Here is a 23,640-nt window from a genome sequence, read left to right on the forward strand (position 1 = left end):
GACTGTCAAAGTCACCTGGAAGGTATAAAATACTAAGAGGTCTGCTGGGTCCTGGAGCTCACAGTCTTGAGGCAGCATGAAGAAGAGGATATTTATGTGACTTCTTTTGTAGGCTTAATTTATTTTCTTGTGGGATCTTATACTGTGGTATTAAAACCTGAAGTCATTGAATGACTCTTTTCAATCTCTGGTCTCTCTCATAGCCCAAGGCATTGTGGTATAGCAAAGAAAAGGGTGTGAAGGTGTCCACTGGTTGTTTTTTCCATAGCCTCAGCTATGGTGATATGGGTGGTAGGGGACAAATACAAATGCCAACAAAAATAAAAATAAAACATATGATCAAGGGAACAACTTCACACAATAAAATGTTTGTAAAATGAGTAAATAAAGCTTTGTAAAAATTCACTACCTCATCATTATTTTTCTGTTTTTCATGTGAACTATAGAAAATGCCACCTTTTCAATTAGTTTACCTAAATTTGTGATTACATAGAATTTTTTAAGAGAACATTCTTTTGTATGTACTCAAAGATTAATTAGAATCCAGGCTTCAGTTTCTTAAATGAAATCAACTGTTCCTTTAGTATAGGTAACTTCTTGTCTTTATACCACAACTCATTTTACTATTGATAGTTAACTTGAATAATCAATCATGGCAACAACAGGATTCCTTAGGAATTGCAAATTTCCTTACCATTGAACTGTATCACTGTTCTACAGTAAGCACTTGTGTTTTATGATATGATAAAGTAAAGGATCACTTTGATCACATTTCTATGCTATAAAATGTCTTATTAGCAATAAAGATTAAATTTTTCATTGCACTATTTAGGGAGGAAATGATCATTTATGTCCTTCTTATTAATATTAAAACATGGAATGCTGAAACAATTAAGTGATCCAAACCATGTTGTGTTTGTATCTGGCATTGATGCACAGTAGAATAAAATTACACTTAAGTACTTTCAAAAAAAAAGAAAAAGAAAAAAAGAAAAGAAATGTCTCCTTTAATCCTTTAATTAACTTTGATATTAATTCCAATATTTTGTAGTATAATCAACATTTCAGATTGTATCTTCAGGGCAGCTCTTATCTTTCATGCAAGATATTCTGAGAAATCCTTAAAAAATGGCCTTTTAAATTATCTTTCTCTTTCTTTTTGAAAGCAACATTCAAATGAAATTTTCTGTAATATTATGTCTCATCATTTAGAATGTAAAGTTAACCGATAGAGGTCATATCATGTTGACTATTTCCATAATTAAACAAGCAAGGAAGACTTTCCAAGTGCTCATCCCTAAAAATCCATATACCACCTACATTTAGCTGTAAATTAATCCTTTAGTATTCCATTGTATTTCGGGTAACAAGTGACCTTTTTCTTATGATCACTACTTATTATATAATAAAATTACTTAATATCACAGAGCTTTACCTTGAAAGGAAATTTCTGTAGTAATTTTCAAGAATGTCAATATGTTAAAAACCAAAGCATACAAGCTCTTGGGAGTTTGTCTTTCTTTGCAGCTTGCTTTGCTCTTGGGTGCCATATATTTGGATTGTTGTGTTCTTGTCTGACTTACAATACTATGACATATTGATCTGGTATCTCCAATATCCATTTCTCTCACTCCTTTAATATCTGAATTTGCAGAAATTGAACGAGGCAAAGAAGAGGTTGGTGCTGCTTCAACTAAGAAAGGTAAATGCAGCTAAACAAACAGATGTCATGACTGTAACTTATTTATGCTACAGTTTCTAAGTGTATGGCATAGTACTTAATGAATAGTTTTATTGATTTTACCATTTTATTGATACAGAAACTCGTTTTGCACAAGATTTGTTGCATCTATGTTATCAAGGCTTTGTTTTTAGTTGTTCTAATGCTAGTCCTTTTTTTTTCTCCTTAAAGCCATAAATTAATACTACCCTAATTATAGTCAAATTGCAAGTTACCTTTTGGAAACTTGTGGAAATGAAACTACATAAAATCAGTAGGATTCCAGTCATCTCCATGGATCATTCAAATTCAATATACTACCTTAGGAGTTTAGGGCCTGAACAAATGAAATTTTGGCTAACAAACTCACATGAAAAATATTCACTTTGTTCAAGAATAATATGACATTAGGAAATGTAGTCCATGAGATGCTGACTTGGAGCTATTTTGCTTTGAGAAATACATTGGGACATTTGGAGTGAAATCAATAATGTATACAATGTCTTTAAACTTATTTCAAGAAAAAATTTAATAGACTATCCTTAATATATATTCTCTCTCTCTCTCTCTCTCTCTCTCTCTGTCTGTCTCCCCAGCCCACACAAACTTACACACATATTTCACCAAAATGACATAATATTTCTAAAAATCTATTTTATTGCATATACTATATAAAGAGTACAAGCCAGTTATGATGGTGCACTCTTGCAATTCTAGCAAATTGGGAAGCTGAAGAAGAAGGATTGCAAAGTCAAAGCCAGTTTCAGCAAACTAGCAAAGACATACTTCAAAATAAAACTCTAAAAAGTGTTGGGGATGGCTAGGCATGATAGCACATGCCTATAATCTCAAAGACTTGGGAGGCTGAGGCATACGGATCTCAAGTTCAAAGCCAGTCTCAACAATTTAGTAAGATCCTAAGCAGCTTAATGAGACCCTGTTTCAAAACAAATAAATAAATAAATAAATAAATAAATAAATAAATAAATAAGGGCTGGGGATATTGCTCAGTGGCTAAGCACTCAATACCAAAAAAAAAAAAAATATATATATATATATATATGGTTGGGAATGTATCTCAGTGGTATGGTATACCTGGGTTCAATCTCTAGTACAGGAAAAAGAATAAAATAGAGACCATGTATCAGAACTGTAGAAATCTATAAAATATATATGACACTTATCTGTATGTTCAAACTCAGATTATGTATCTAAATGTAAAGCATTACATGAATGTAAGCATTTACTTAAATTTATATATCCTTTAATGTTTAAATATATTATGTATTTAATTCATGTATTATCTTTTAATGTTTAAATATATTATGTATTTAATTCATGTATTATCCTTTAATGTTTAAATATATTATGTATTTAATTCATGTATTATGAATATCAATTTATTTAAATATCAATGGATATATAAATTCATACATATTTGTCTAAGATAAGGCAACAAAAATTAAATAAAGTATTCTGAAGGTAAATATAAACTATATTGTGAGGTGATAATTATAAGCAATTGAACTATTAAAATTAATGGGTGTTCTTTTTCCCATACAGCTCTATTATTCTGACTATACAGTAGGCAGGAATAAGGCCGGTTTTATAATCATTTAATTTCCTAATAATCTAATAAGTGTGATGTCAATGATCTCAGCACATGATTCATTGACAGCATTTTACTCTAAGTGTAGAGTCATGCATTTATTAGAAATCCATATTAATATATTTTCTTTTGTGGTGTTATATTCTGAAATTAACCTTGCTCAATTAAGTAGAATGTGAGTAAAAGCTGGTTACTTTAGAATGGGAAATGCCATGGTATTATGGAAAGGCAAAGGGTCATAATATGGAGTCAGAAAAAGTCATTAATCTAGGCAGGATAGAAGGGCACACAGCCCTAATAGTGATATAAGGCTTTGGCATTGATATATATGTTGAGAGTGAGAACAAAAATAGGGCCAAATTATGTTCAAAATTTATGGTCAAGGGTAAGACCTAATGGAGGTTCAAACAACAGTAGGTGGTTTTCTTTGGGAATTAGATTTCAGATACTGAGACTTAGGAAATCACTGATTGTGGAAGATGATCAAGACATAGAGTTAAAAAACAAAGATTGAACTGCTTCAAAGTAGCTGCTTCAGTACAGTGTGAATAACTTTCAGTCTGAGTGTTTAGGTATTAATACAAGCACAGATTGTTTGAAGTTCAATCATGTCAAATTGGAGTGAATTGAGAGACAGAATTGAAATTGAACAATCAACTACTGAAATCACCAGGGTCTTTGAAGAGAATAGTTCCTGAGTTTGAAGTGTGGCCAAATATTTTGGTTGAGGTTAAGAAGAACTGCTTGCTAGATTTAAAGGGAAAAATAATCTGTTTATAACACAAATCATTGGAACCAATTATATTTCCTCTAGTTAAGCTTAAATACCATGCCTTAATTCTAAATTTAAATATGGTTGTTCATAGTTTGCCTAAGTATAACATGAACAGAAACAAACATTTCTTATCATAAATGTTTTGAAACTCAGACAGGGCTTTGTCATTTTGACAAGTTACAAGCAAGAGCTAAAGGAAACTGTCCTCCTTGGTGAGCTAGTATGTATATTCCCTGTACCTGCACTGTGAGCTACCCATGAAAATATGTATTGCTTTCATCATGAATTTAGTATCCAGCTCCCAAATCAAAAACACTTAATGTGCCTTACTGAATATCCATTTTCTAGTCTTTTACAAGTAATCAGAATATGAAAGTAATTTCAGAGTTTTATTTTTGTTACTAAGAAAGTTGGAAAATTATTCTACTAAGTTACAGCTTGAACTAAAAACTGTGTGCAGCAATAAGCGGAATTACTGATTTTGCAGTTGTTTAAAAATTTTAAACAATTATATAAATTGTTTCATCTTAAACCTATTTTTAAAAAGTATAGACTATTTTTTTTGGAGATACATAGGACCTAATTATCAATATGCTATTATTGTATTTGTTCTACACTTTGCAATTTTCTATTATTTTCACTTTCATTTAACATATATTTATGATTATATACTATGTGGAAAATCAAAAAATATGAATTAAATAATATTTTTCTTGAGCAATTGAACATACTGGGAAAAGAAAAATATTAAGTCATTAAGTTGGCTCCAATTTTTACTATCAGTTGGAAGTTTTCTATATAACTGTTGCTCAAGGATTAAAGCTTGAGGTAGCAAGATAAATTTTAAAAATGTGACATAGAAGTTTAAAAATTAGTCTGACCTGAGGAATATTAAAAGTGACAAAGTGGCATATAGGTAAATCTTACAAAATGATAGTGTGACAAGGGGTTGTAAAGATGTCTTGGACTTTGGTAACAGAGAAATGCTAGGTGGTAAGAATTTGCAGGATTTGTATGAGGAAGTCTCAAGTCTTAAGATGAGGCTACTGCCCTTCCATGCCACTGATGCTCTGGCTAATACTGATGGCATTTTCCTTGATGAACTTTGGACTATTCCAGTCCTTACAAAGCTAGATTTCTCCATGGCTTTTACCAACTTTTCTTTCTGATGTTGGTTTTGTATTACAACATGATGTTCTTGTTCTCCCCATGTTTTCTTTTTTTAAAAAAATTATTTCTTACATACATGACAATAGTGGAGTATATTACAATCATAATTATCCATTCACAGCACAATTTTTTGTTAATCTGTATATAAAGTATGTTCACACCAAATTATTCCATTATACATGAGCTCTCTTATTATTTTTTTTGCATTACAATTCTTAATACACCTTTATACCACAATTTATCATATCTCTGTTTGTATATAAGATATGTTGACACCAAATTCACATCTTCATACATGTATTTTGTATAATGATGAGGTTTTTGTAACTTCTTTGTATTTATTTACTTTGATTCCCATTTTTGTTGGTGTACCTCAGATTCCATAACAACTCTGAGCTTATTCTTTACCCTCTTCTTGTGATAAATATATACATATATATGATATGCTGTCAAGATTAAGATTCTGTCCTTTATCTTGAAGATCCCAATCCTGTGACCACTTCAGAACTTCATGATGAATTACAGGCTTACATGTTCAACTTCCCAATAAACACCTTCAAATTCAACCTGTCTTAACCTAAACTCCTCAATCCTTTTTCCTGAGTTGCTTTCTGTTTTCTATCCTTCACCTCACTAGAAATCTAGGTATGATCTTTCCTCTATCTTCTCACCGCCTGTTTATTCAAAGAATCTCAAAGTTCTGCTGAGTTTATTCCTAAAGAGTTCTTGAATGTATTTTCTCATACTTTTAATCGTTACTACATCTCAAGTCCAGCATTGATTATCTTGTACCTGAATCATTATAATGACCTCACTACGGCCCCCACATCTTAATAATTATGCCAGAAGAACCCCCAAAGCCATAGTAAATTATCCAAGCCATAATACTGAATAAACCACTCTTTATTTAATAATTTCCTCTCTCCAGTTTCCCATAAGTTCAATTTATTAAAATGCAAATAGAATCTCCCAATATCTGATTTCTATATCCTTTTCCAAATTTATCTTTCAGACATGCCCTGTTTTGTATGTTACAATAATACTCATATTTGCTCATATTTCCAAATATACAAGATGTAAGATTTAGGAAGTAATAGGAAAGATGGCCTCACGAACACATTGTATAGTTCTCATAATCTGAGATTTGATGAAAAGAACCTCCCTTCCAGAAAAAGGATTGATGCAATACCTTTCTTTTATAATTAGTGATTTATTCCATTGTTTCCATCATTGACATTTCTAAATATTACATTTAAAATCTGAATGAAACTTTGATAAATAATATTCTTTCTTATATCCTTAGAAATAGTGGCTCCTTCATCTAAAGCTATAGGCCTACTCCAGGAAGTAATATATAAGTGTCACATGAGGACATTTCAGCTAATGAGCATATGACAGTCCTCATGGGTGAGGCAGGGCAAGAAAGGAGAGATTCAAATGCTATGAGGGATTTGCATTTCTAAGGAAAATTCTGGACAGAAATAAAGAAAAAAATGCCTGGAACTCCAGAAAACCAACTTTTCCATCACCCTAAGGTCAGGCCTAGCCCTAATCCATGTATCACAGTTTATGGATGGAAGTTGTGGTACCTTTTTTCCTTTAAGTTAGTTGTCTCTCTGAAGTAGTGCAATATAAACTGACCTCGCTCTCCCTCTTTCTTTCTCTTCTCTTCCTTCCTTCTTTTCTCTCCTACCTAAAATAAACCCCTTCAAATGAAGACCAAAAAATACATACATTTCTTCTCACAACAGCAAAGGAGGTTTCAGGTATCCTGTAGTATAGAAAGAGAAATTGATTAAGATCTTCTTTTGTTTCCAGGCCATTAAAAAATTCACTCACTTAGATGAGCTGTTTATTCCCAAAGTTTATTCTCCATAGAATTAGGCTTCATGAATTTTACATTAGAACCATGAATGAAAGAATCAACATTTAATGCAAAATGTCATCTTTTCTGAACAGATAATCAGCATTTTCAGTGACCTTTTCTAAGTAACAAAAATAATGCTTTAGGAACATAGTGTCTCTATTTAATAGGAATGCTAGGAATTATTAATCCATCACTGAAAAGAAAATTTGGTCTTTATGGTTAAATAACTTTCAACTGTTTTCTGAGAGTCAGTCTTCAAATGATTAAAATGAAATAATAATTAAATATATATGCATGTATTTATATTATTCTACACATTTATAATAGGTATTCTGAATAAGTAAATTTGCATAAGAATGCACACCCATGTGTACCCATGCAACTCTGTTATGATTGATTATGAATTGTCAGCATTTTATTTCTGCACTGATCTGAAGGGAAACATTCACAGAAGACACTAATATACCACACGTCTTTCTTGCTCTTACAGCATCCATAAAAAGTCTAATGTAGTTTTTTTTTGGCCCAGGCTTTCTGCAGGGCCCAGCCTCTATTTTTAAACTATCTCCATCTCATGCGCAGCATGTTCACTTTTCTTGAGGAATATCTAGGCTTGCCTGGGTCTGTGTGCTTCTTCACATCAGTTGGAAACTTCAAAATTGTTCCTTTTCAGAGAAAACCACTCACACACAACTTATCCCTCTTCTCTCTTCACTCAGAATATATATCAATACATCTCATTTTTTAAACTAATATACTTTGTCATTAAACAAATCCATATTTAATGTTTCCTATGTCAGGAGCAATGCTAGGTGCTGTAATAAATGCAAACAGCACATTTCTAAGTATCCCATGGGTCAAAGGGAAAAAAAAACTGTGAAATTTTGGAAACATGATAAACTAATAATGTGATGAAAACACAACATTAAAACAGCTAAACTGTGGAGAGGGAATTTATACTCTTTTATAATTTTCATTAAAAAACAAGAAAGGCAGGGCTGTAGGTATAACTCAATAATAGAATACTTCCTTCACATGCATGAGACCATGAGTTCAGTCCTCAGCACAAAAATAAAACAACAATGACCAAAAATCAAAAACAAAACAAAACTTGCTGAAATCAAATATCTCAGAAGCCACGATTTTTTCTTAAATATAAAAAGTAAACCCTCCAAAAATAGATGACAGAGAAATCAAAAATAAACTATCAGAAGCTAATGAAATAAAAATCAAGCATAAAAAATAAAAGTCAGAATACAGCAGAATACAACTAACACTAGGATTGCTGTATGTATACACATGGATGTATAACCAATGTGATCCTGCAATCTGTACACATGGAAAAATGAGAATTCATACCCTATTTGAATCAAATGTATGGTATGTCAAGATCATTGCATTGTCTTGAACAAGAAAAAAAGAAAAAAAATCAAATAAAAATGAAAATCAAAGAATGCAAGATAGACAGCAAAATTAAAAAAAAACCTAAATTCCATCCTTTATGAGAAGCATATGTAAAATTGATAGATCTACCATAAGCATATGAAAAGCCCACAGCAAAATTACATAGCAAGAAAGTTCAAATTAAATCCACAATTTGATACTACTTCATAGTTACTTAAAAGACTAAAATTTTTCAAAGGACCAATATTAGAAATTGTGTCCTTTAAAAGAAAATTGTTTTTATTTATTTTTTCGTTGCAATATGAGGGAAAAATATGAAACACTTCAGTATTTCCATATTTAGAATTACCTGTGCTTCCAGAATCTTATACTTAGTGTCTATAATTCTAGAGATGTTTAACCATTTCCTCTTCAAATATCGTTTTTCTTCCTTGTGTTCATTCTTTATTTTAAAACATTCAATTAACTTTACATTAAAAATAATTCTATTGTTTCAATTTGTTACTTCCTGTGTATTTCCCATTTTTGTCTCTCTTGGAATTTCTTCCCAATGGTAATTCTAGCTTCCTACGTGCTTTTTAGCTGTGTCTAACTCATCCCTTTCCAGTTTTAATTGATTTTTTCCTACAGTTTTCTTTGCTTATTTTCCAAATTTAATTTGCTTAAAAACGTGTCCCATCTCTAAATTTTGATTGGGGAGAATGAATAGGAGTTTGCCTGTAAAAGAGGGATGATTGTGTTTAAGGCAGTGATAAATGGAATAGCATGTTCTAGTTACTGATTGGTGGTTGCACAGCTGATTTCTTAAAACTTCTTCCACCTATATCTCAAAACAACACCAAGAGCATTAAATGTACTTTTCACTTAAAGATTAAAGCTCAGGGTTAAATAATGTGCATTCATTTATGTAGCAATTCACTGACAAAACTGCAATGTCAAGCCTTGGTCCTTCTTCTAGGACACACAATCCCTTAGAGAAACCATAATTGTGTTTGTTCTTAAGGAATTTGATAATTGTCTATATCACACAATTCTTTTGGGTTCTAAATAATTTCCTGGAATTCTTCCTCCTAGGATCATCAAGATCAAAGCCAAGTTGCTGTCTCCCTCCCACTGTCCTAGCCTAACATTGACCTTGATTTAACAAAAACAGCAAAATCGAGGCACTCATTGGAATTTACCTTGTAATGACTTCCTTTTTGATAAGGTTTCCTTGCAGGTAGGGTTTATGAGGCCCATAAATATTTATTTGCTTTTTAATTTAACTCTTTCTTTACTTCAATGTCATGTGGATCATGTCCTGGATAACAAACAAAATGAGTTTCTCTCATTGAAATATTTCCAATCAGCACATATCAAATTATTAGTTTATCTGTTGTCTTTTTTTGAAGCCAGTATATTCTAAGGTGAAATAGCCCACCACTTTCTTATTCCTAATGATCTTCTTTTCTTCTTTCTTTCCTTTCCTTCCTATTATCACTCTTTCCCCCTCCTTTCTTCTTTCTTTCCCCTCAACATTGACTCTAAAAGATCAGGGCCAGTCATCTTGTAGACATTTTTGATTGGTTGATTGTTTATTCAGAATATTGTTTGAAATGTTCTCTACATCTGCATTGATTGAGCTAACTGAATTCCAGTTAGTAGTTTTGGTAAGAACACTGCAGAGGTGCTATTGTGTACACTGTAGGGCATCTCATCCAGAAGCACAGGATCACTGAAATCTCCCTATGTATAAGTTATTCTAAGTATTATCAGTGAGTTAAGCTGGTGATAGCCACATTTATTTATTTTAAAATTGAATTTCCCCCTTTTGTAACTCTCTGTGGGTTGATGCTTGGATGTGATGGCAATATTCAGTTCCTCTTTAATCCTTCATGAAATGGTTGAATGGTTGCTGGTATCCTCTGAAGATTTGTACTTGAATCAATTATTTTAAGGATCTGCACTGATTTTGTGCAAGTAATTTCTACTGTTTTGATGTCTAAAGAAATAAACAGTGAATCCTCAAGTAAGAGCAATAAATCCTAGAGAAAGCATAATTCTATGGACATAGCACTTAAATGATGCCATTATTTCTCTTTTGGTTACTAGTGATTTGGGATGGGTTCATTTAATATTTGGATGAATCTCAAGCATGACTACATTTCCTTTCAGTTGATTAAGCCACATTAAGCTTAAATTTAAAGGAGCATCTAGTTGACATTTGCCAGACACTAAGTGACTCTAGCAATAACCTGGAATGTAAGTCCATTAATCATAGTCCTGTCAAGTGGAATTCTTTATAGAGCTTGCTTATCAAAGCAGAGTATAAAAGAATAAAGTAGAAAAGAGTGTGAAAAAAAATAGAAGATGGGAAAGGCTTATTGCCTTATTAGATTTATAATAGGTTTCTGTTGCATTATGGAAAGATGAGAAATGTTTAAAAAGAATTAAAAAATACCTTGTGTAGAATAAATATTCAGTATTGAGTGAGTTCTGAAATGGTGTTTTAAGCAGAAGCAGCATTTTTGACTGGATCTCTTATTTAAACCTTATCTTTATGTTGCAGCTGTACCTGGAAAGAAAGAAGAAAAAACAACCAAGACAGTGGAGCAAGGTAAAAAAAAATGAAGGAGGTTGACATTATCTTCTTTAGAAAGACAACAACATGTGGAGGAGAGCCCTGGATTCAGACAGGCGGAAGACAATACCTTTAAATCTATGCTCCATGTCACTGTCCTTGCATGTTTTTCTGTGCCAGGGAGAATGTGAGGTGGCAAGCTGGGTTTGTCTTTCTTTTGTGAATAAAACTTTGAGTATAAATTCAGACCAGGGAAACTCCACAGAGTGCTTAATTTCATCAGCAGAAATGCTCAAGATTGCTGAGATTAAGGAAATGAACTGGAGCAATTGGTAGAAGTACTTGTTTGATTTTTGGTTGCAGTAATACCACATTGCTGATCATAGTTTGAAGAATAAAGATGACATCATCCTGTTTACAAACAAGAAAAAGATTTTACATTGCTTGGAAAATAATATGTAAAAATTAAAATACAGGAGATAAACAACAGCAAATGAAAGCTATTCAGATATATATGATGACTTCAGCAAATGGTGTTTCCCAGGTCTGAAATTTCAGCTACAAATCAAAAACGTCATTAAATAGTTCTGCATATTTTAATGTAGTTGTATTATAACTAGATGTATAGTTCGGGAAAGACAATCTCTGTAGTACACCAGACTAGAGACATTTACACTGATACTGTACCTCCTCTTAAAGCTCAAAGTGTACCAATAATTTTAATTGCTGCCCCCTTCTACTTTTTACATGATATTATTATATTTATTATTTATTAAACAAAATTTGAGCTGACAATAATTTTTCAAAAGTCAAAATAATTCTTACTTTCATAGTTGAGATGGAATAAAGTGTCTAATCTCTTAATATCAGAAATTTAGAATTTTTGATACATGTCTATCAAGAAACTCATTGCATTCCTCACATTTCAGATTAGTGAACTGAGATTAAGGATTCAGTTAAGTGAAAAGATTGGTTAAAGATTTATCTCCTTGGGCTGTTCAAAATATGATAACATTAAAATTTTATTAATAAAATTTTTCAATTTATTTGGGCTTCTGGGTACCACCTGACATATTAGAATTCCACGGCATATTTCTGTAAACTCCTTTTTAAAACGAAATAAATACTTTAGTCTCCAAAATGTAAAGTAGAAGCACTAGTCCCAATTTCAGCCTGTTCACTTGTGCAAGTTTCTGATCCTAAATTTCTTTAACAATTGAAGATAATTACATCTGACCTGCATATCTGACAAGATAGTGTATAGTTCAAACAAGAACACATATGTGTTAAAAATCTAAATGTTAGTATAGTACTTTTTAGGTGTTTTTCTCTTATGAAATCCATTTCAGTACAGGTGAGAGAATTTTCAAGCCACTTTGACCCCACTGAGCTTCATAGTTTTGTTTCCCTCTGGTGTAGTGGTGATTGTTCATGGTGCTCATAGATTGCATTTATATTCACAGCATGTTAAGAAAAAATTGACCAGAATATAAAACACTCTCATGAATAATAATGTACCTAACAGATAACTGATTTGACCACCTGTTGTTTATTTCTTCTCACTTGCCCATTAGCATCAGTTTCATTGATTCTATAATGTTTTCAAAAGTGGCCAGAAACTGAAATTGACTCTATGACATGAGAACTTTCTCCTTTTCGTATTATTTTATAATTTTGAATTTAAATGTCTTTTGCCTTATGATAACTTAGGCCTTTTATTTGTGTGAAAAAAAAATAGAACTTCTTTCACTGGATTTTTTTATATTGACATAGTAAATCAGCTTTAAATATTGTATGGCAGTGGCCTCATATTTATCAACTCTAACAGTAACAGGAAATAGTGTATTTTGATATGTTGCCTGTTTTGTGATTATATATCTATGACTAATAATTATTATGAAAATAGATATTTCAGAATTTCATAAAGCAGGGAGTTTGTGTGAGAATAAATTAGAAATAACTGTATTCTTGAAATTTCACCATAGCATTCATAAGATAATACTTTAAGAATTGATGTACCTTTTTTTATCTAGTTTTTAGTAATCGTTAGAAATATAAAAATATACAACTAGTTCATAGTGCCTTAAAATGCAATTAAGTATTCATTTAAGCTTGAACTTGTGGACTTTATTAGAAACACATTGTGATATTTGTACTCATCAAGGTTCTAAAGCACTTTGTGATATAGATTGAACATCTGGATTTAGTTTGCATTACAGTTATACTTTGGAAACATTAAGGTAGACTTTACTTATGGGAAATCCATATTAGAAAAGGTGAAATAGATTTTATGTTAATATGATTATCTGATGGGACCTCATAACATGTAAGAAATAGAAATTTAGTCAATGTTCTGCAGAACACCAAAAAAAAAAAAAAAACTGTTTTTTTTTTCCTGTAGTCCGTGATGAATTATATGATATTCAATTATTTTTCTTATGAAGATCTTGAATTGGGACATTGCAGTTTGGAGTAATAAGCAGTACTTTATAGCCGGGCATGGTGGCACATACCTATAATTCCAGCAGCTTAAGAGGCTGAGGTAGGAGGATCATGAGTTCAAAGCCAGCCTCAACAAAAACAAGACATTAAGCAACTCAGTGAGACCTTGTCTCTAAACAAAATAGAAAATAGGGTTGGGGATGTGGCTTAGTGGTTAAGTGCCCCTGAATTCAATCTTTGGTACCAAAAGAAAAAAAAAGAAATATTTTGTAGACTCCTTTACTTTGAAGGTGTGTGCATAAACACACAGCATTAATCTTCCTCCTGGTTTATAAATCAATTACCTAGGTAAAGCAGAATACTTCTCTACTGTGCTTATACAGTAAAAAGTTCCTATCCTTATAGGGAGAATCAAGGAATGTCAAAGCCAAAAAATAAATTACTGCATGTGCTACTCTATGAGGATTCATGCTTATACATTTGTATATTATATCTTGAAAGATTTTATTTCATTAATGCAATAACTCATTATTGCAAACTGCTCATTTGCTGATATTTGATTTCAAATATGTAGGTGTACATTTTCTTCATTGGTGTTCCTTTTCACAATTGATCTGCTCTCCTAATCCGCATATTCCTTTCCTTTATTCAGTCTCTCTCTCTCTCTCTCTCTCTCTCAATCTGTTTGTCAGAAGAAAATATTTGTTAAGATTTACTTAATGCTAGCTGGGAGGGAGGCAAACAGCCACTCTAAATAAACATTATGAGGTTTAAAAGGAGACTGTATAAGACATTACCTTCAAAGGTCTGAATTGGAGTTGTGGAATTCCCAGTTTTAACATCCTTCTTGCAAACTGACTTGAGTTTAGCAGTGAAAAGCTTAAAAAAATGTTATGAATTAATTCACTGGCAAATCATTTTTCTTTATTCTTTCATTCACTCCTGTGTTTGACATTACTCAAGTCTTCTTATAGAATCCGTCCAAGAGCCCATACCAGTGTCTGCATACAGAAGATCAATAAATGTATGTGGTTGTCAAATACAAAATAAGGAGATTATTGAGAAAAAAATATTAGATGATCTAGAATTCAACAAACTGTTCCTAAAAAATTGTGTAACAGAATATTTTCAGTAAGTCAAGATTATAATTTCAGTAAAGAGGCCCAAATATTTCAGAAATTGGAATGTAAATGATTCTCACTTTACTCCATTTTACAGTGGAAAAAGTAGAAGAAAAATTAGTAATTAAGTAATTACTTTGTTAATTTATTATATTAAACAGCTGATAGTCTTAAAATTTTGTGTCAACAGCATTTGACAAGGATAGAGAAAAATTAAATTTTAGTAATTATAACAATTGTGAATTTATTTTAAAAAACTAAAATGGGATAAAACGTTGATCAGGTATCTAATTAGGCCAATATATTTGCCTCAATTCAGAAAAGTTAGGCTTTATTCTACATTTTTAAATTTTTTATAATTAGGAATCCTAATGAGGCTCTCTCTAATACCTGTTCCAAGTATAAAAACCAAAAATTATTCAAAGAATTTTTAAATAATGTGCTGTGCTTCTTACATCAAAATATAAAGGGTAGTCTTTCTTTTTAGAAATAGGCTGATTTAAAAGTCATTTATAAGATTCTAAGATTCAAATGCTAAGAAAAATCACATTTGATAAACTTTAAGTCTTATGGATACTTCATTATCTTAAATTAAGTTGAAAAGATTATTACAGAAATATTAAGTATAATTTTCCACCCCCTTAACAATTAAAAATCACTTTAAAACTTAGTTAACTATAAAAACATGACAAAATAGTTTTTTTAAAAATTACATATAATTTGATTGCTTATTAACCATCATGAATAAATTTTAACACAATTATTCATCATTTTATTAAGGGTAAAATAGGAAAGCGTGGATCATAAATGTTATCAAAGTTCATTTTCTGTAATAGTGATTCAATTTTGCCTTTAAAAAGTATTTCAAAACTTAGAAACAACTTAATATGTGTCCACCTGAAGGGTTCTCTCTCTGCCTTCTGTCAACAGTGGTACCCTACATAATTGTAATACTATTTTAAATTGTCACAGCAGTAGGCAAAACCCAAATACTGGTTATCATCCTCATCAGATTCTTCTATTTTTGTGTATACACTGGTTCTTTCAGAATCTGTGATGTGTAATTTTTATAGACTTATCCCAGAGTTTCAAATTATTGTTAATGATATCTGAATTATGTTTTCCCTGAGAGAAGCTCATTTATTTGAATAATGATGTCTATATTTCTCATGTCTCAATTATAAAAAGAAATAATTTTATAATTAAAATTACTGGAGTAAAATTGAAGGCTTAGTTAATGACAATTGTATTTAATTATTTGCTTAATATGTGATTATAAAGTAACTTATCTGCACGTGTTGATTACATCATGCTGTTGACCCTCAATAAATGTTAAATGATAACAATATTATCGATTTCTGTGATTCCAAACTTTCTGAAATTTTTTTGTACTTGGATTGTTTAATATTTATTGAGCGCCCACAACAGGCTAGGCGCTGGGGAAGGGGTGCAATGGGCAGGGAGTGGGCATCAGAGACAAGAGGGTCCACATTCAACTCAAGAAAATGAGCACACCATGTTTGTGCATTTTACATATCTCCAAGAGAACCTTTGGCAATTCGTGATCTCACTTGTTCACAATAACACATTTCACTTCTTACTCTTACTTAATAATTTTAATTTATTCTCGCAATTATTGTATTTCATTATGAGAAATCCCTTTTTAGCCCTTTCTTTCTTACTATTTATCCCACTCCTGCATCCTTTAGTAAACAGGTCTAATTTCTATCTAACCAAACAGAACAACACATACTCAAAGGAAGTTAGTAACATCATATTTGTTTCCCACAGAGTGCCACCTTTTGTTATGTAACACTTTACTCACATGATTAAATATTAGTTGATAGAATTGTCATTCAACCCTAGAGAATTTCAACCCAGAATAAGGGCAGTCTGTGCCAATTATGCTGGTGAAATTTGAAGGTGATGATGATAGAAATGCATTACTATGTGCCTTTCCCTCCCAAGTTAAAAATTCACTCTATTTTAAACAGGTTATACCATAGACACATACAGACACATGGAGAGATACACATAATGCCTCCTTTTATTTCATGCAGATATTCTGTTTTTCAGTTATCTTAAAAAAAAAAAAAAAAAAAAAAACACTTCTATGCCCAGTTTGGCCTCCATGTCCATCTTTTTTCTTTCTTTTCTTAGAAATTGTGCATTTTGTGGAGAATCACACTGAAACTAAGAAGGTTACCCCAGGAAAATCCTTCCTGCCCCATTCTTGTAATTTATATGGGAATACCACTCTTATAATCAAAGAACCTCATTAACAATCATGTGGAGAAACTAAAGGACTAAGTTAGGCGTACCACCTTGCATTATCAGAACAGGCAACAGTTGTAGGAGAAATGTGTTCCCTAGTCTGCTTGCAGTCTACTCCTTCCTTTGATTCATCAGTGTAGTTTCTTAGTGGAAATATCAATCATTTAGTATCTAAAAGTAAACTTTTTACATATAATATGTACTCTTGCTTCACCTATAATTCTTAAGCTGTCCTGATTTAACTCTCATCAACCTTCATGTAGAACTAATACAATGCAAACACAAGCCATTTCCTAAATCCTAGACAAATCTCATTGTAAATAAGAAAAATAAATTGTCATGCAAACTATGAATTTAGTGATAATGCACTTTGGATTTGGATTCCTTTAATACTTTCTACAATTTTAAAGCAATACAAAGAATATAGTCTTGATCACTGTCTAACCCTTAGATCGATGTTTCTTTAAAACATGCTTTAATCTGCAATGGGCCATTTTCATTCTCATAAAGAAAATTCTCCTGCAAATTCTACTTACCCTCATATAAAATTTTGATTATCATCACCAGGATTTTTGCATATAAAACATTTTATTTATTTGATATATATACTTAAAAATTAAAATTTTGTTCTCCATGGAGAATAATCAGCTTTACATATTCTTTTGACATTCTAGATTAGATTGTACAAAAGACTGCATAGATGCACCACAGTGCTTACTGTGCAACACAACAAGTAAACACCTCTGTACGAGTTTTGAACATTACCCCAAGGCTAATTATATTTTGCTATTTCCTTATTAGTATTTATTTCCTCTTTATTACTCTGGAGCCATGTATAGGTTGGGTCTCTTTTTTCCTTTTGAATCTTTAATAGAAGCATTTTGCAAGCTGGTACATTATTAAAAATCTGAGTGGTTAGAGTAAAGTTGGTTTTCTGATTTTTTTTTCCTTTGTGTTAACTGTTCTCATTTACAGGCTGTTTTTTCAATACAGTCATTTTATTATTATTATTATTATTATTATTATTATAAAGAACTTTCTGTCTTGGAAAGAATTTGTTGCAATCAGTTACCATGCCATTTACTTGAATACATCGATGGAGTATAAGTGACATACTCTATAATTAAATTGCAGAAATAATTTAAAATTATAAAAATATATTGCTACTTTTTTCTTTTTTAAAAATATTTATTTTTTAGTTTTAGGTGAATACAATATCTTCATTTTATATTTATGTGGTGCTGAGAATCGAACCCAGGGCCTCATGCATGAGGCAAGCACTCTACCACTGAGCCACAACCCCAGCCCCTACTTCTTTCAATTATAAATTAAATGATACATTCTAAATAATTTCAGGAATTAACATGAAAATGTTATCAACATTTTCATAAAATTATTTGTAACTTGTTAATTACTACTGTTCTAATTTTTTGTAGAATTATATTAGACACTAATTGAAAAGTAATTCTTAAAATGTCAAAATTAAATTTGGTGCTTTCTTTGGAATTTTGGAATGACAAAATATTATTTAAAAAACAACTTTTAATCATATGACTCTATGCCTCACAAAGTTTGAGTTTTGTTTTACTTGACTTTTATATAAGAACAGAGATTAGGTAACACATATAAATGTTTCATATTTTAATTTAAAGGCCTGACAATAAAAATAATAATGAACAATAATTTTGGTTATGTAGGAAGAAATAACTGATGAAAGGCAGTGATGATTTTGAAATATTTACCTACTTGAGCAAGGTACAGATCTATCTCAAAATAAAACTCAAGGCTTAGTCTAGCCTTACCAATAATTTGTTTTGTGACAGAGGGATGGCTATTAGTCTTACTCAGCCAACTTTTATAAAGTAACATTATTTTATTAAACAATCCCCAAAGGACCTTCTGGCCCTAATATTGTACGTTCTCATTTGTGTCCTCCATGCCTGAGACATTTCCATTTGGCCCCAAATGCCCAAGAATATATTTGTCTTCCAATTGCAAGCACAGTCTGTGCAAAACTACAAATAAGAAAGTCAGATTCAGATTCTAAAATAAAAAATCTTTTAAAATCTTTTATAAATCTACTAAATGAAATGGGAAAATTGGAAATATTTACTGAAATGTTCATAATGATATGTCAAATGTCAAAAATGATACAGAAAATGCTAATGGATGTCAAAATGAATCACATTGTTTCTCTAATATGAATTTAAGCATGAAAATAATTAACAATGGCACACAAGTTGTAGAAATTATATCCATGATATATAAAAAAGTCATTGTAATAAAATTCAATGAAAGATTCTATCTCTTTTATGTATAGTCAGTCATTTCTTCAGTATCAATCACACACTGTTATCAAAACTTCATTAATTTCATTGACAGAATGGCATGAATTTTGAATTTAGAATGTTAAAGACTCCCTCTAACTAGAAGGAAATAAACTTGAATTCCTTAGCAGGATATGACAGGTCCCTTTACCACAAAACCTTAGTGTGACTCTCCAGCCTTTTCTATTTCCCTGTCCAGTGATCTAACCACATCAACTTTCAGAATCCATGGTTTTTAGAGGTTCTTCCTTAAATTTGGGATGCCTTTTTGATTTTCCTTTTTTAAGAGGGAGGGAGGGAGGGAGGGAGAGAGAGAGAGAGAGAGAGAGAGAGAGAGAGAGAGAGAGAGAGAGAGAGAGAGAGAGAGAGAGAATTTTTTAATATTTTATTTTTATCGGCGGATACAACATCTTTGTTTGTATGTGGTGCTGAGGATCGAACCTGGGCCGCACGCATGCCAGGCGAGCGCGATACTGCTTGAGCCACATCCCCAGCCCCTCGATTTTCCTTTGATGACAAACTTTGCATCATTTCAAAATCCATCACAAATGCCAGTGCTTCTGTGAAGTCAGCTTTCTCTCAGATTGAGTTTGTCCGTCCTTTGGCCCAGAGCCTGGTGTGTGTGGCTCTATCATTCTACTCAGCCTGTCTGTATGGTTGCATTCCAACAGAGATTGAACTCATGCAACTCCCTTTGGTTTCTAACTCTCCCTACACAAGAGATACTGAATAAACACCTATTGAACATGCGTAGCTTGTCTTTTAAAAATACAAACATATATCCTTGTTTATTTAAATTTTTAATTTAAAAACATTTTTTAGCATTAGGGATTGAATGCAGGGGTACTTAACCACTGAGCCACATCAGCAGTTCTTTATATTTTTTTGTTTTGAGACAGGGTCTTGCTAAGTTACTTAGGGCCTCTCTAAGTCGCTGAGGTTAGCTTTGAACTTGAATTTTCCTGCCTTAGCCTCCCTAGTCACTAGAATTATAGATATGTGCCACCTTACCTGGCTTATCCTGTTTTTTAAAACACTGTTTCCAAGAGAAGGGACTTAACATAATGGGCACTTTGTCACAGTGGTAAGAACTGTTAGAATAGTTCTGGTTTGTAAAAATGGCATTGGGTTGTTTTTTTTTCAACTAAAGACTTTTTAAGTCTCAGACATCAAATTTGTTTATGTGTATATATCCATCAAAAATCTAAATTACTATGTAAAGTTCATTTAATCCTCCCCCCTTCCCCCTGCAGCATATTGGTCAGCATCCTTAAATCAGAGAAATCATTCAGGATTTCTTTTGTTGAGATTGGCTAATTTTACTTAGCATTCTATTCTCCAGATCCATACATTTACCTGCAAATGCCATGATTTTATTCTCTTTTAATTCTGAATAATATTCCGTTGTGTTTATATACCACATCCTCTTTATCCATTCATTGACTGAAGGGCATCTAGATTGGTTCCACAGTTCAGCTATTGTGAATTGTGCTGCTATAAACATTGATGTGGCTGTGTCCCTGTAGTATGCTGTTTTTATGTCCTTTGCGTATAGAGCGAGGAGAGGGATAGCTGGGTCAAATGCTGGTCCCATTCCCAAATTTTGCAAGGAATCTCCATATTGCTTTCCATATTGGCTGCACCAATTTGTAGTCCCACCAGCAATATATGAGTGTGCCTTTTTCCCCACATTCTTGCCAACACTTATTGTTGTTCGTATTCTTAATAGCTGCCATTCTGACTGGAGTGAGATAAAATCTTTGGGTAGTTTTGATTTGCATTTCTCTAATTGCTAGAGATGTTGAACATTTTTTCATATAAAAAAAGGGAGGGGGAGGAAGGGAAGGTGCATAGAGGTAGAAAATACAGTGGAATGTGATGATCATCATTACTCTAAGTATATGTATAAGGAAGGATGTGACTCTACTTTGTATACAAACAGAGATATGAGAAATTGTGCTCTCTATGTGTAGTATGAATTGTAATGCATTTTGTTGTCATATATAACGAATTAAAATTAAAAATTTAAAAATGATAAAAATATAAACCACAATAAATGTTGGCAAGGATGTGGGGGGAAAGCACACTCACACATTGCTGGTGGGACTGCAAATTGGTGCAGCCAATATGAAAAGCAATATGGAAAAACTTTGGAAAACTTGAAATGGAACCACCATTTGACCCAGCTATTTCTCTCCTTGGTCTATACCCAAAGAACTTAAAAACAGCATACTACAGGAACACAGCCACATCAATGTTTATAGCAGCACAATTCACAAAAGCTGAACTGAGGAACCAATCTAGATGCCCTTCAGTCGATGAATGGATAAAGAAGATGTGGTATATATACACAATGGAATATTATTTAGCATTATAAAATAATAAAATTATGGCATTTTCAGGTAAATGGATGAAGTTTGAGAATATAATGCTAAGTGAAATTAGCCAATCTGCCAAAATCAAATGCCAAATGTTTTCTCTGATATAAGGATGCTGATTCTTAATGGGATTGGAGAGGTGGAGCATGGAAGGATTTAGGTGAACTCTAGATAGGCCATAGGAGTGAGAGTGTGAGGGAGAGGGCATGGGGTTAGAAAAGACAGTGGAATGAGACAGACATTATTATCCAAAGTACATGTATAAAGACATGAAAGGTGTAACTATACTTTGGGTACATCCAGAGATGAAAATTTGGTTCTATATGGGTAATATGAATTGTAATGCATTCTGCTGTCATGTATAAAATATTATATTAAAAAACAAATAAATAAATATTATGAATAAAAAATAGAATCTTAAAAAATTTAAAGTACTGTTAGAATGGAGTTTTTTCATGGAAATCTAAAATATTAGTAAATTAGATCCAACAATGTACAAAAAGAATTATACATGACTAAATGGGATTTATTTCAAATGCATAAATCTAGTTCAATATTTAAATTATTTAATGTGACCTAACAAATCAACAAACTAATGAAGAAAAAAAAACATTTCAATAGATATAGGAAATAAAAGCATTTGACAAAAATCCAACACACAATATTGATTAAAAACTCTCAGCAAAATTGGAATAAACAAAAATTACTTCAAATTTATAAAGAAAATCTACAAAACATTATAGTTAACATTATATGCAGCACTGAGAAATTAAAACCTCCTCCTAGCATAGCAGATTAGGAATAAGGAAAGGATCTACTCTCACAAAAGGTGTTCAACATCACACTGGAAGTTATAGATAATTAGGAAGACAAGAAAGTGAACCAAAGATATACAAATTGAGAAGGAAGAAATAAAACTGCATGTTTGAAGATGACATAAAAATTCCCCCAAGAAAAACCTCCTGGAACTAATCAGAGAATATTGCAAGGTTATATACATTATATCAGCAAATAGAGCAGTATTTTGTATATTATAATGCTAACATACAAAATGCTTACTCCCAAATATGCCATGAATGAAAAACTGGAAAAAAATTAAATTAAAATCATAACACCATTTATATTAGTATCAGAGGAAGGAAATACTTAGGTATAAATCAAAATACATATCAGGTGTATATATAAAGGAAACTATAAAACTGTAGTGAAATAAATAATAAAGAAACTAAATAATTAAGAGATATCCCCCATTCAGGGGTAGAAAAAAAACTCAATATTTTAAAAATGTAAGTTCTTTCTAAATTGACCTATAAAATCAATGTAATTCCATCAAAATACTAGCAAGTTTCCTAGCAGATACTGACAAATTGATTCTCAAGTGTATCAGGAGAGGAGAGGACTCAGAGAAGCCAATATGATATTGAAGAAGAATAACAAAGTTGGGGGAATGACAGTACCACACTTCACAACCTACTATCAAGGTTCAGTAATCAGGAGAATATGGTATTAGTGAAAGAATAGATAAATTATTCAAGACTCATGATTTTTAGTATTTTTAAGGCAGTGAAACTATTGTTTGTTGTTATAATGGTGAATGTATGTCATTGTACATGTGTCAAAATTTGTAAAGTATACAGTGCTAAAGTAAACCATATATTAAATATGGATGTTGGTTGATAATAATGTTTCATTATTGATTATTTGATTATAAAAAGTGTTCCATTCTCATCAGGAATGATGGTTGGAGAGCATATGTGTTGAAGGGGGTTGTCTTAGTTTGGGCTGCTGTAGCAAAGTACAATAGACAAGATGGCTTATAAATAAGAAAAAAAAATTTTCCATAGTTTCCAATACTGCAAGTCTAACATTAAGGGGCCCACAGAAATAGATCCAGAAAAAGATTTATAAACTTGAGCCCTCTTAGTTCTCAAATTGATTATATGACCTCCCAGAATAAAGAGCCCAGATTCAGATCCACAAAAATATAGTCAAC

General features: G+C 31.8%; 1 protein-coding gene across 9 annotated transcripts in view; it reads left to right on the forward strand.

Moving 5' to 3' along the window:
- The window catches only part of Trdn (triadin), a 362,446-nt gene that overhangs the window by 230,668 nt on the left and 108,138 nt on the right, over window positions 1–23,640 (forward strand). For all 9 annotated transcript variants that reach the window (XM_076858293.2, XM_076858296.2, XM_076858294.2 and 6 more), the window contains 2 exons: window positions 1,655–1,702; window positions 11,094–11,141. In XM_076858293.2, coding sequence (XP_076714408.2) covers window positions 1,655–1,702; window positions 11,094–11,141 — 96 coding nt within the window. The remainder of the gene's footprint in view (window positions 1–1,654; window positions 1,703–11,093; window positions 11,142–23,640) is intronic.

This window comes from Callospermophilus lateralis, chromosome 6 (assembly GCF_048772815.1).
Source record: "Callospermophilus lateralis isolate mCalLat2 chromosome 6, mCalLat2.hap1, whole genome shotgun sequence".
Classification (NCBI taxonomy): Eukaryota; Metazoa; Chordata; class Mammalia; order Rodentia; family Sciuridae; genus Callospermophilus; species Callospermophilus lateralis.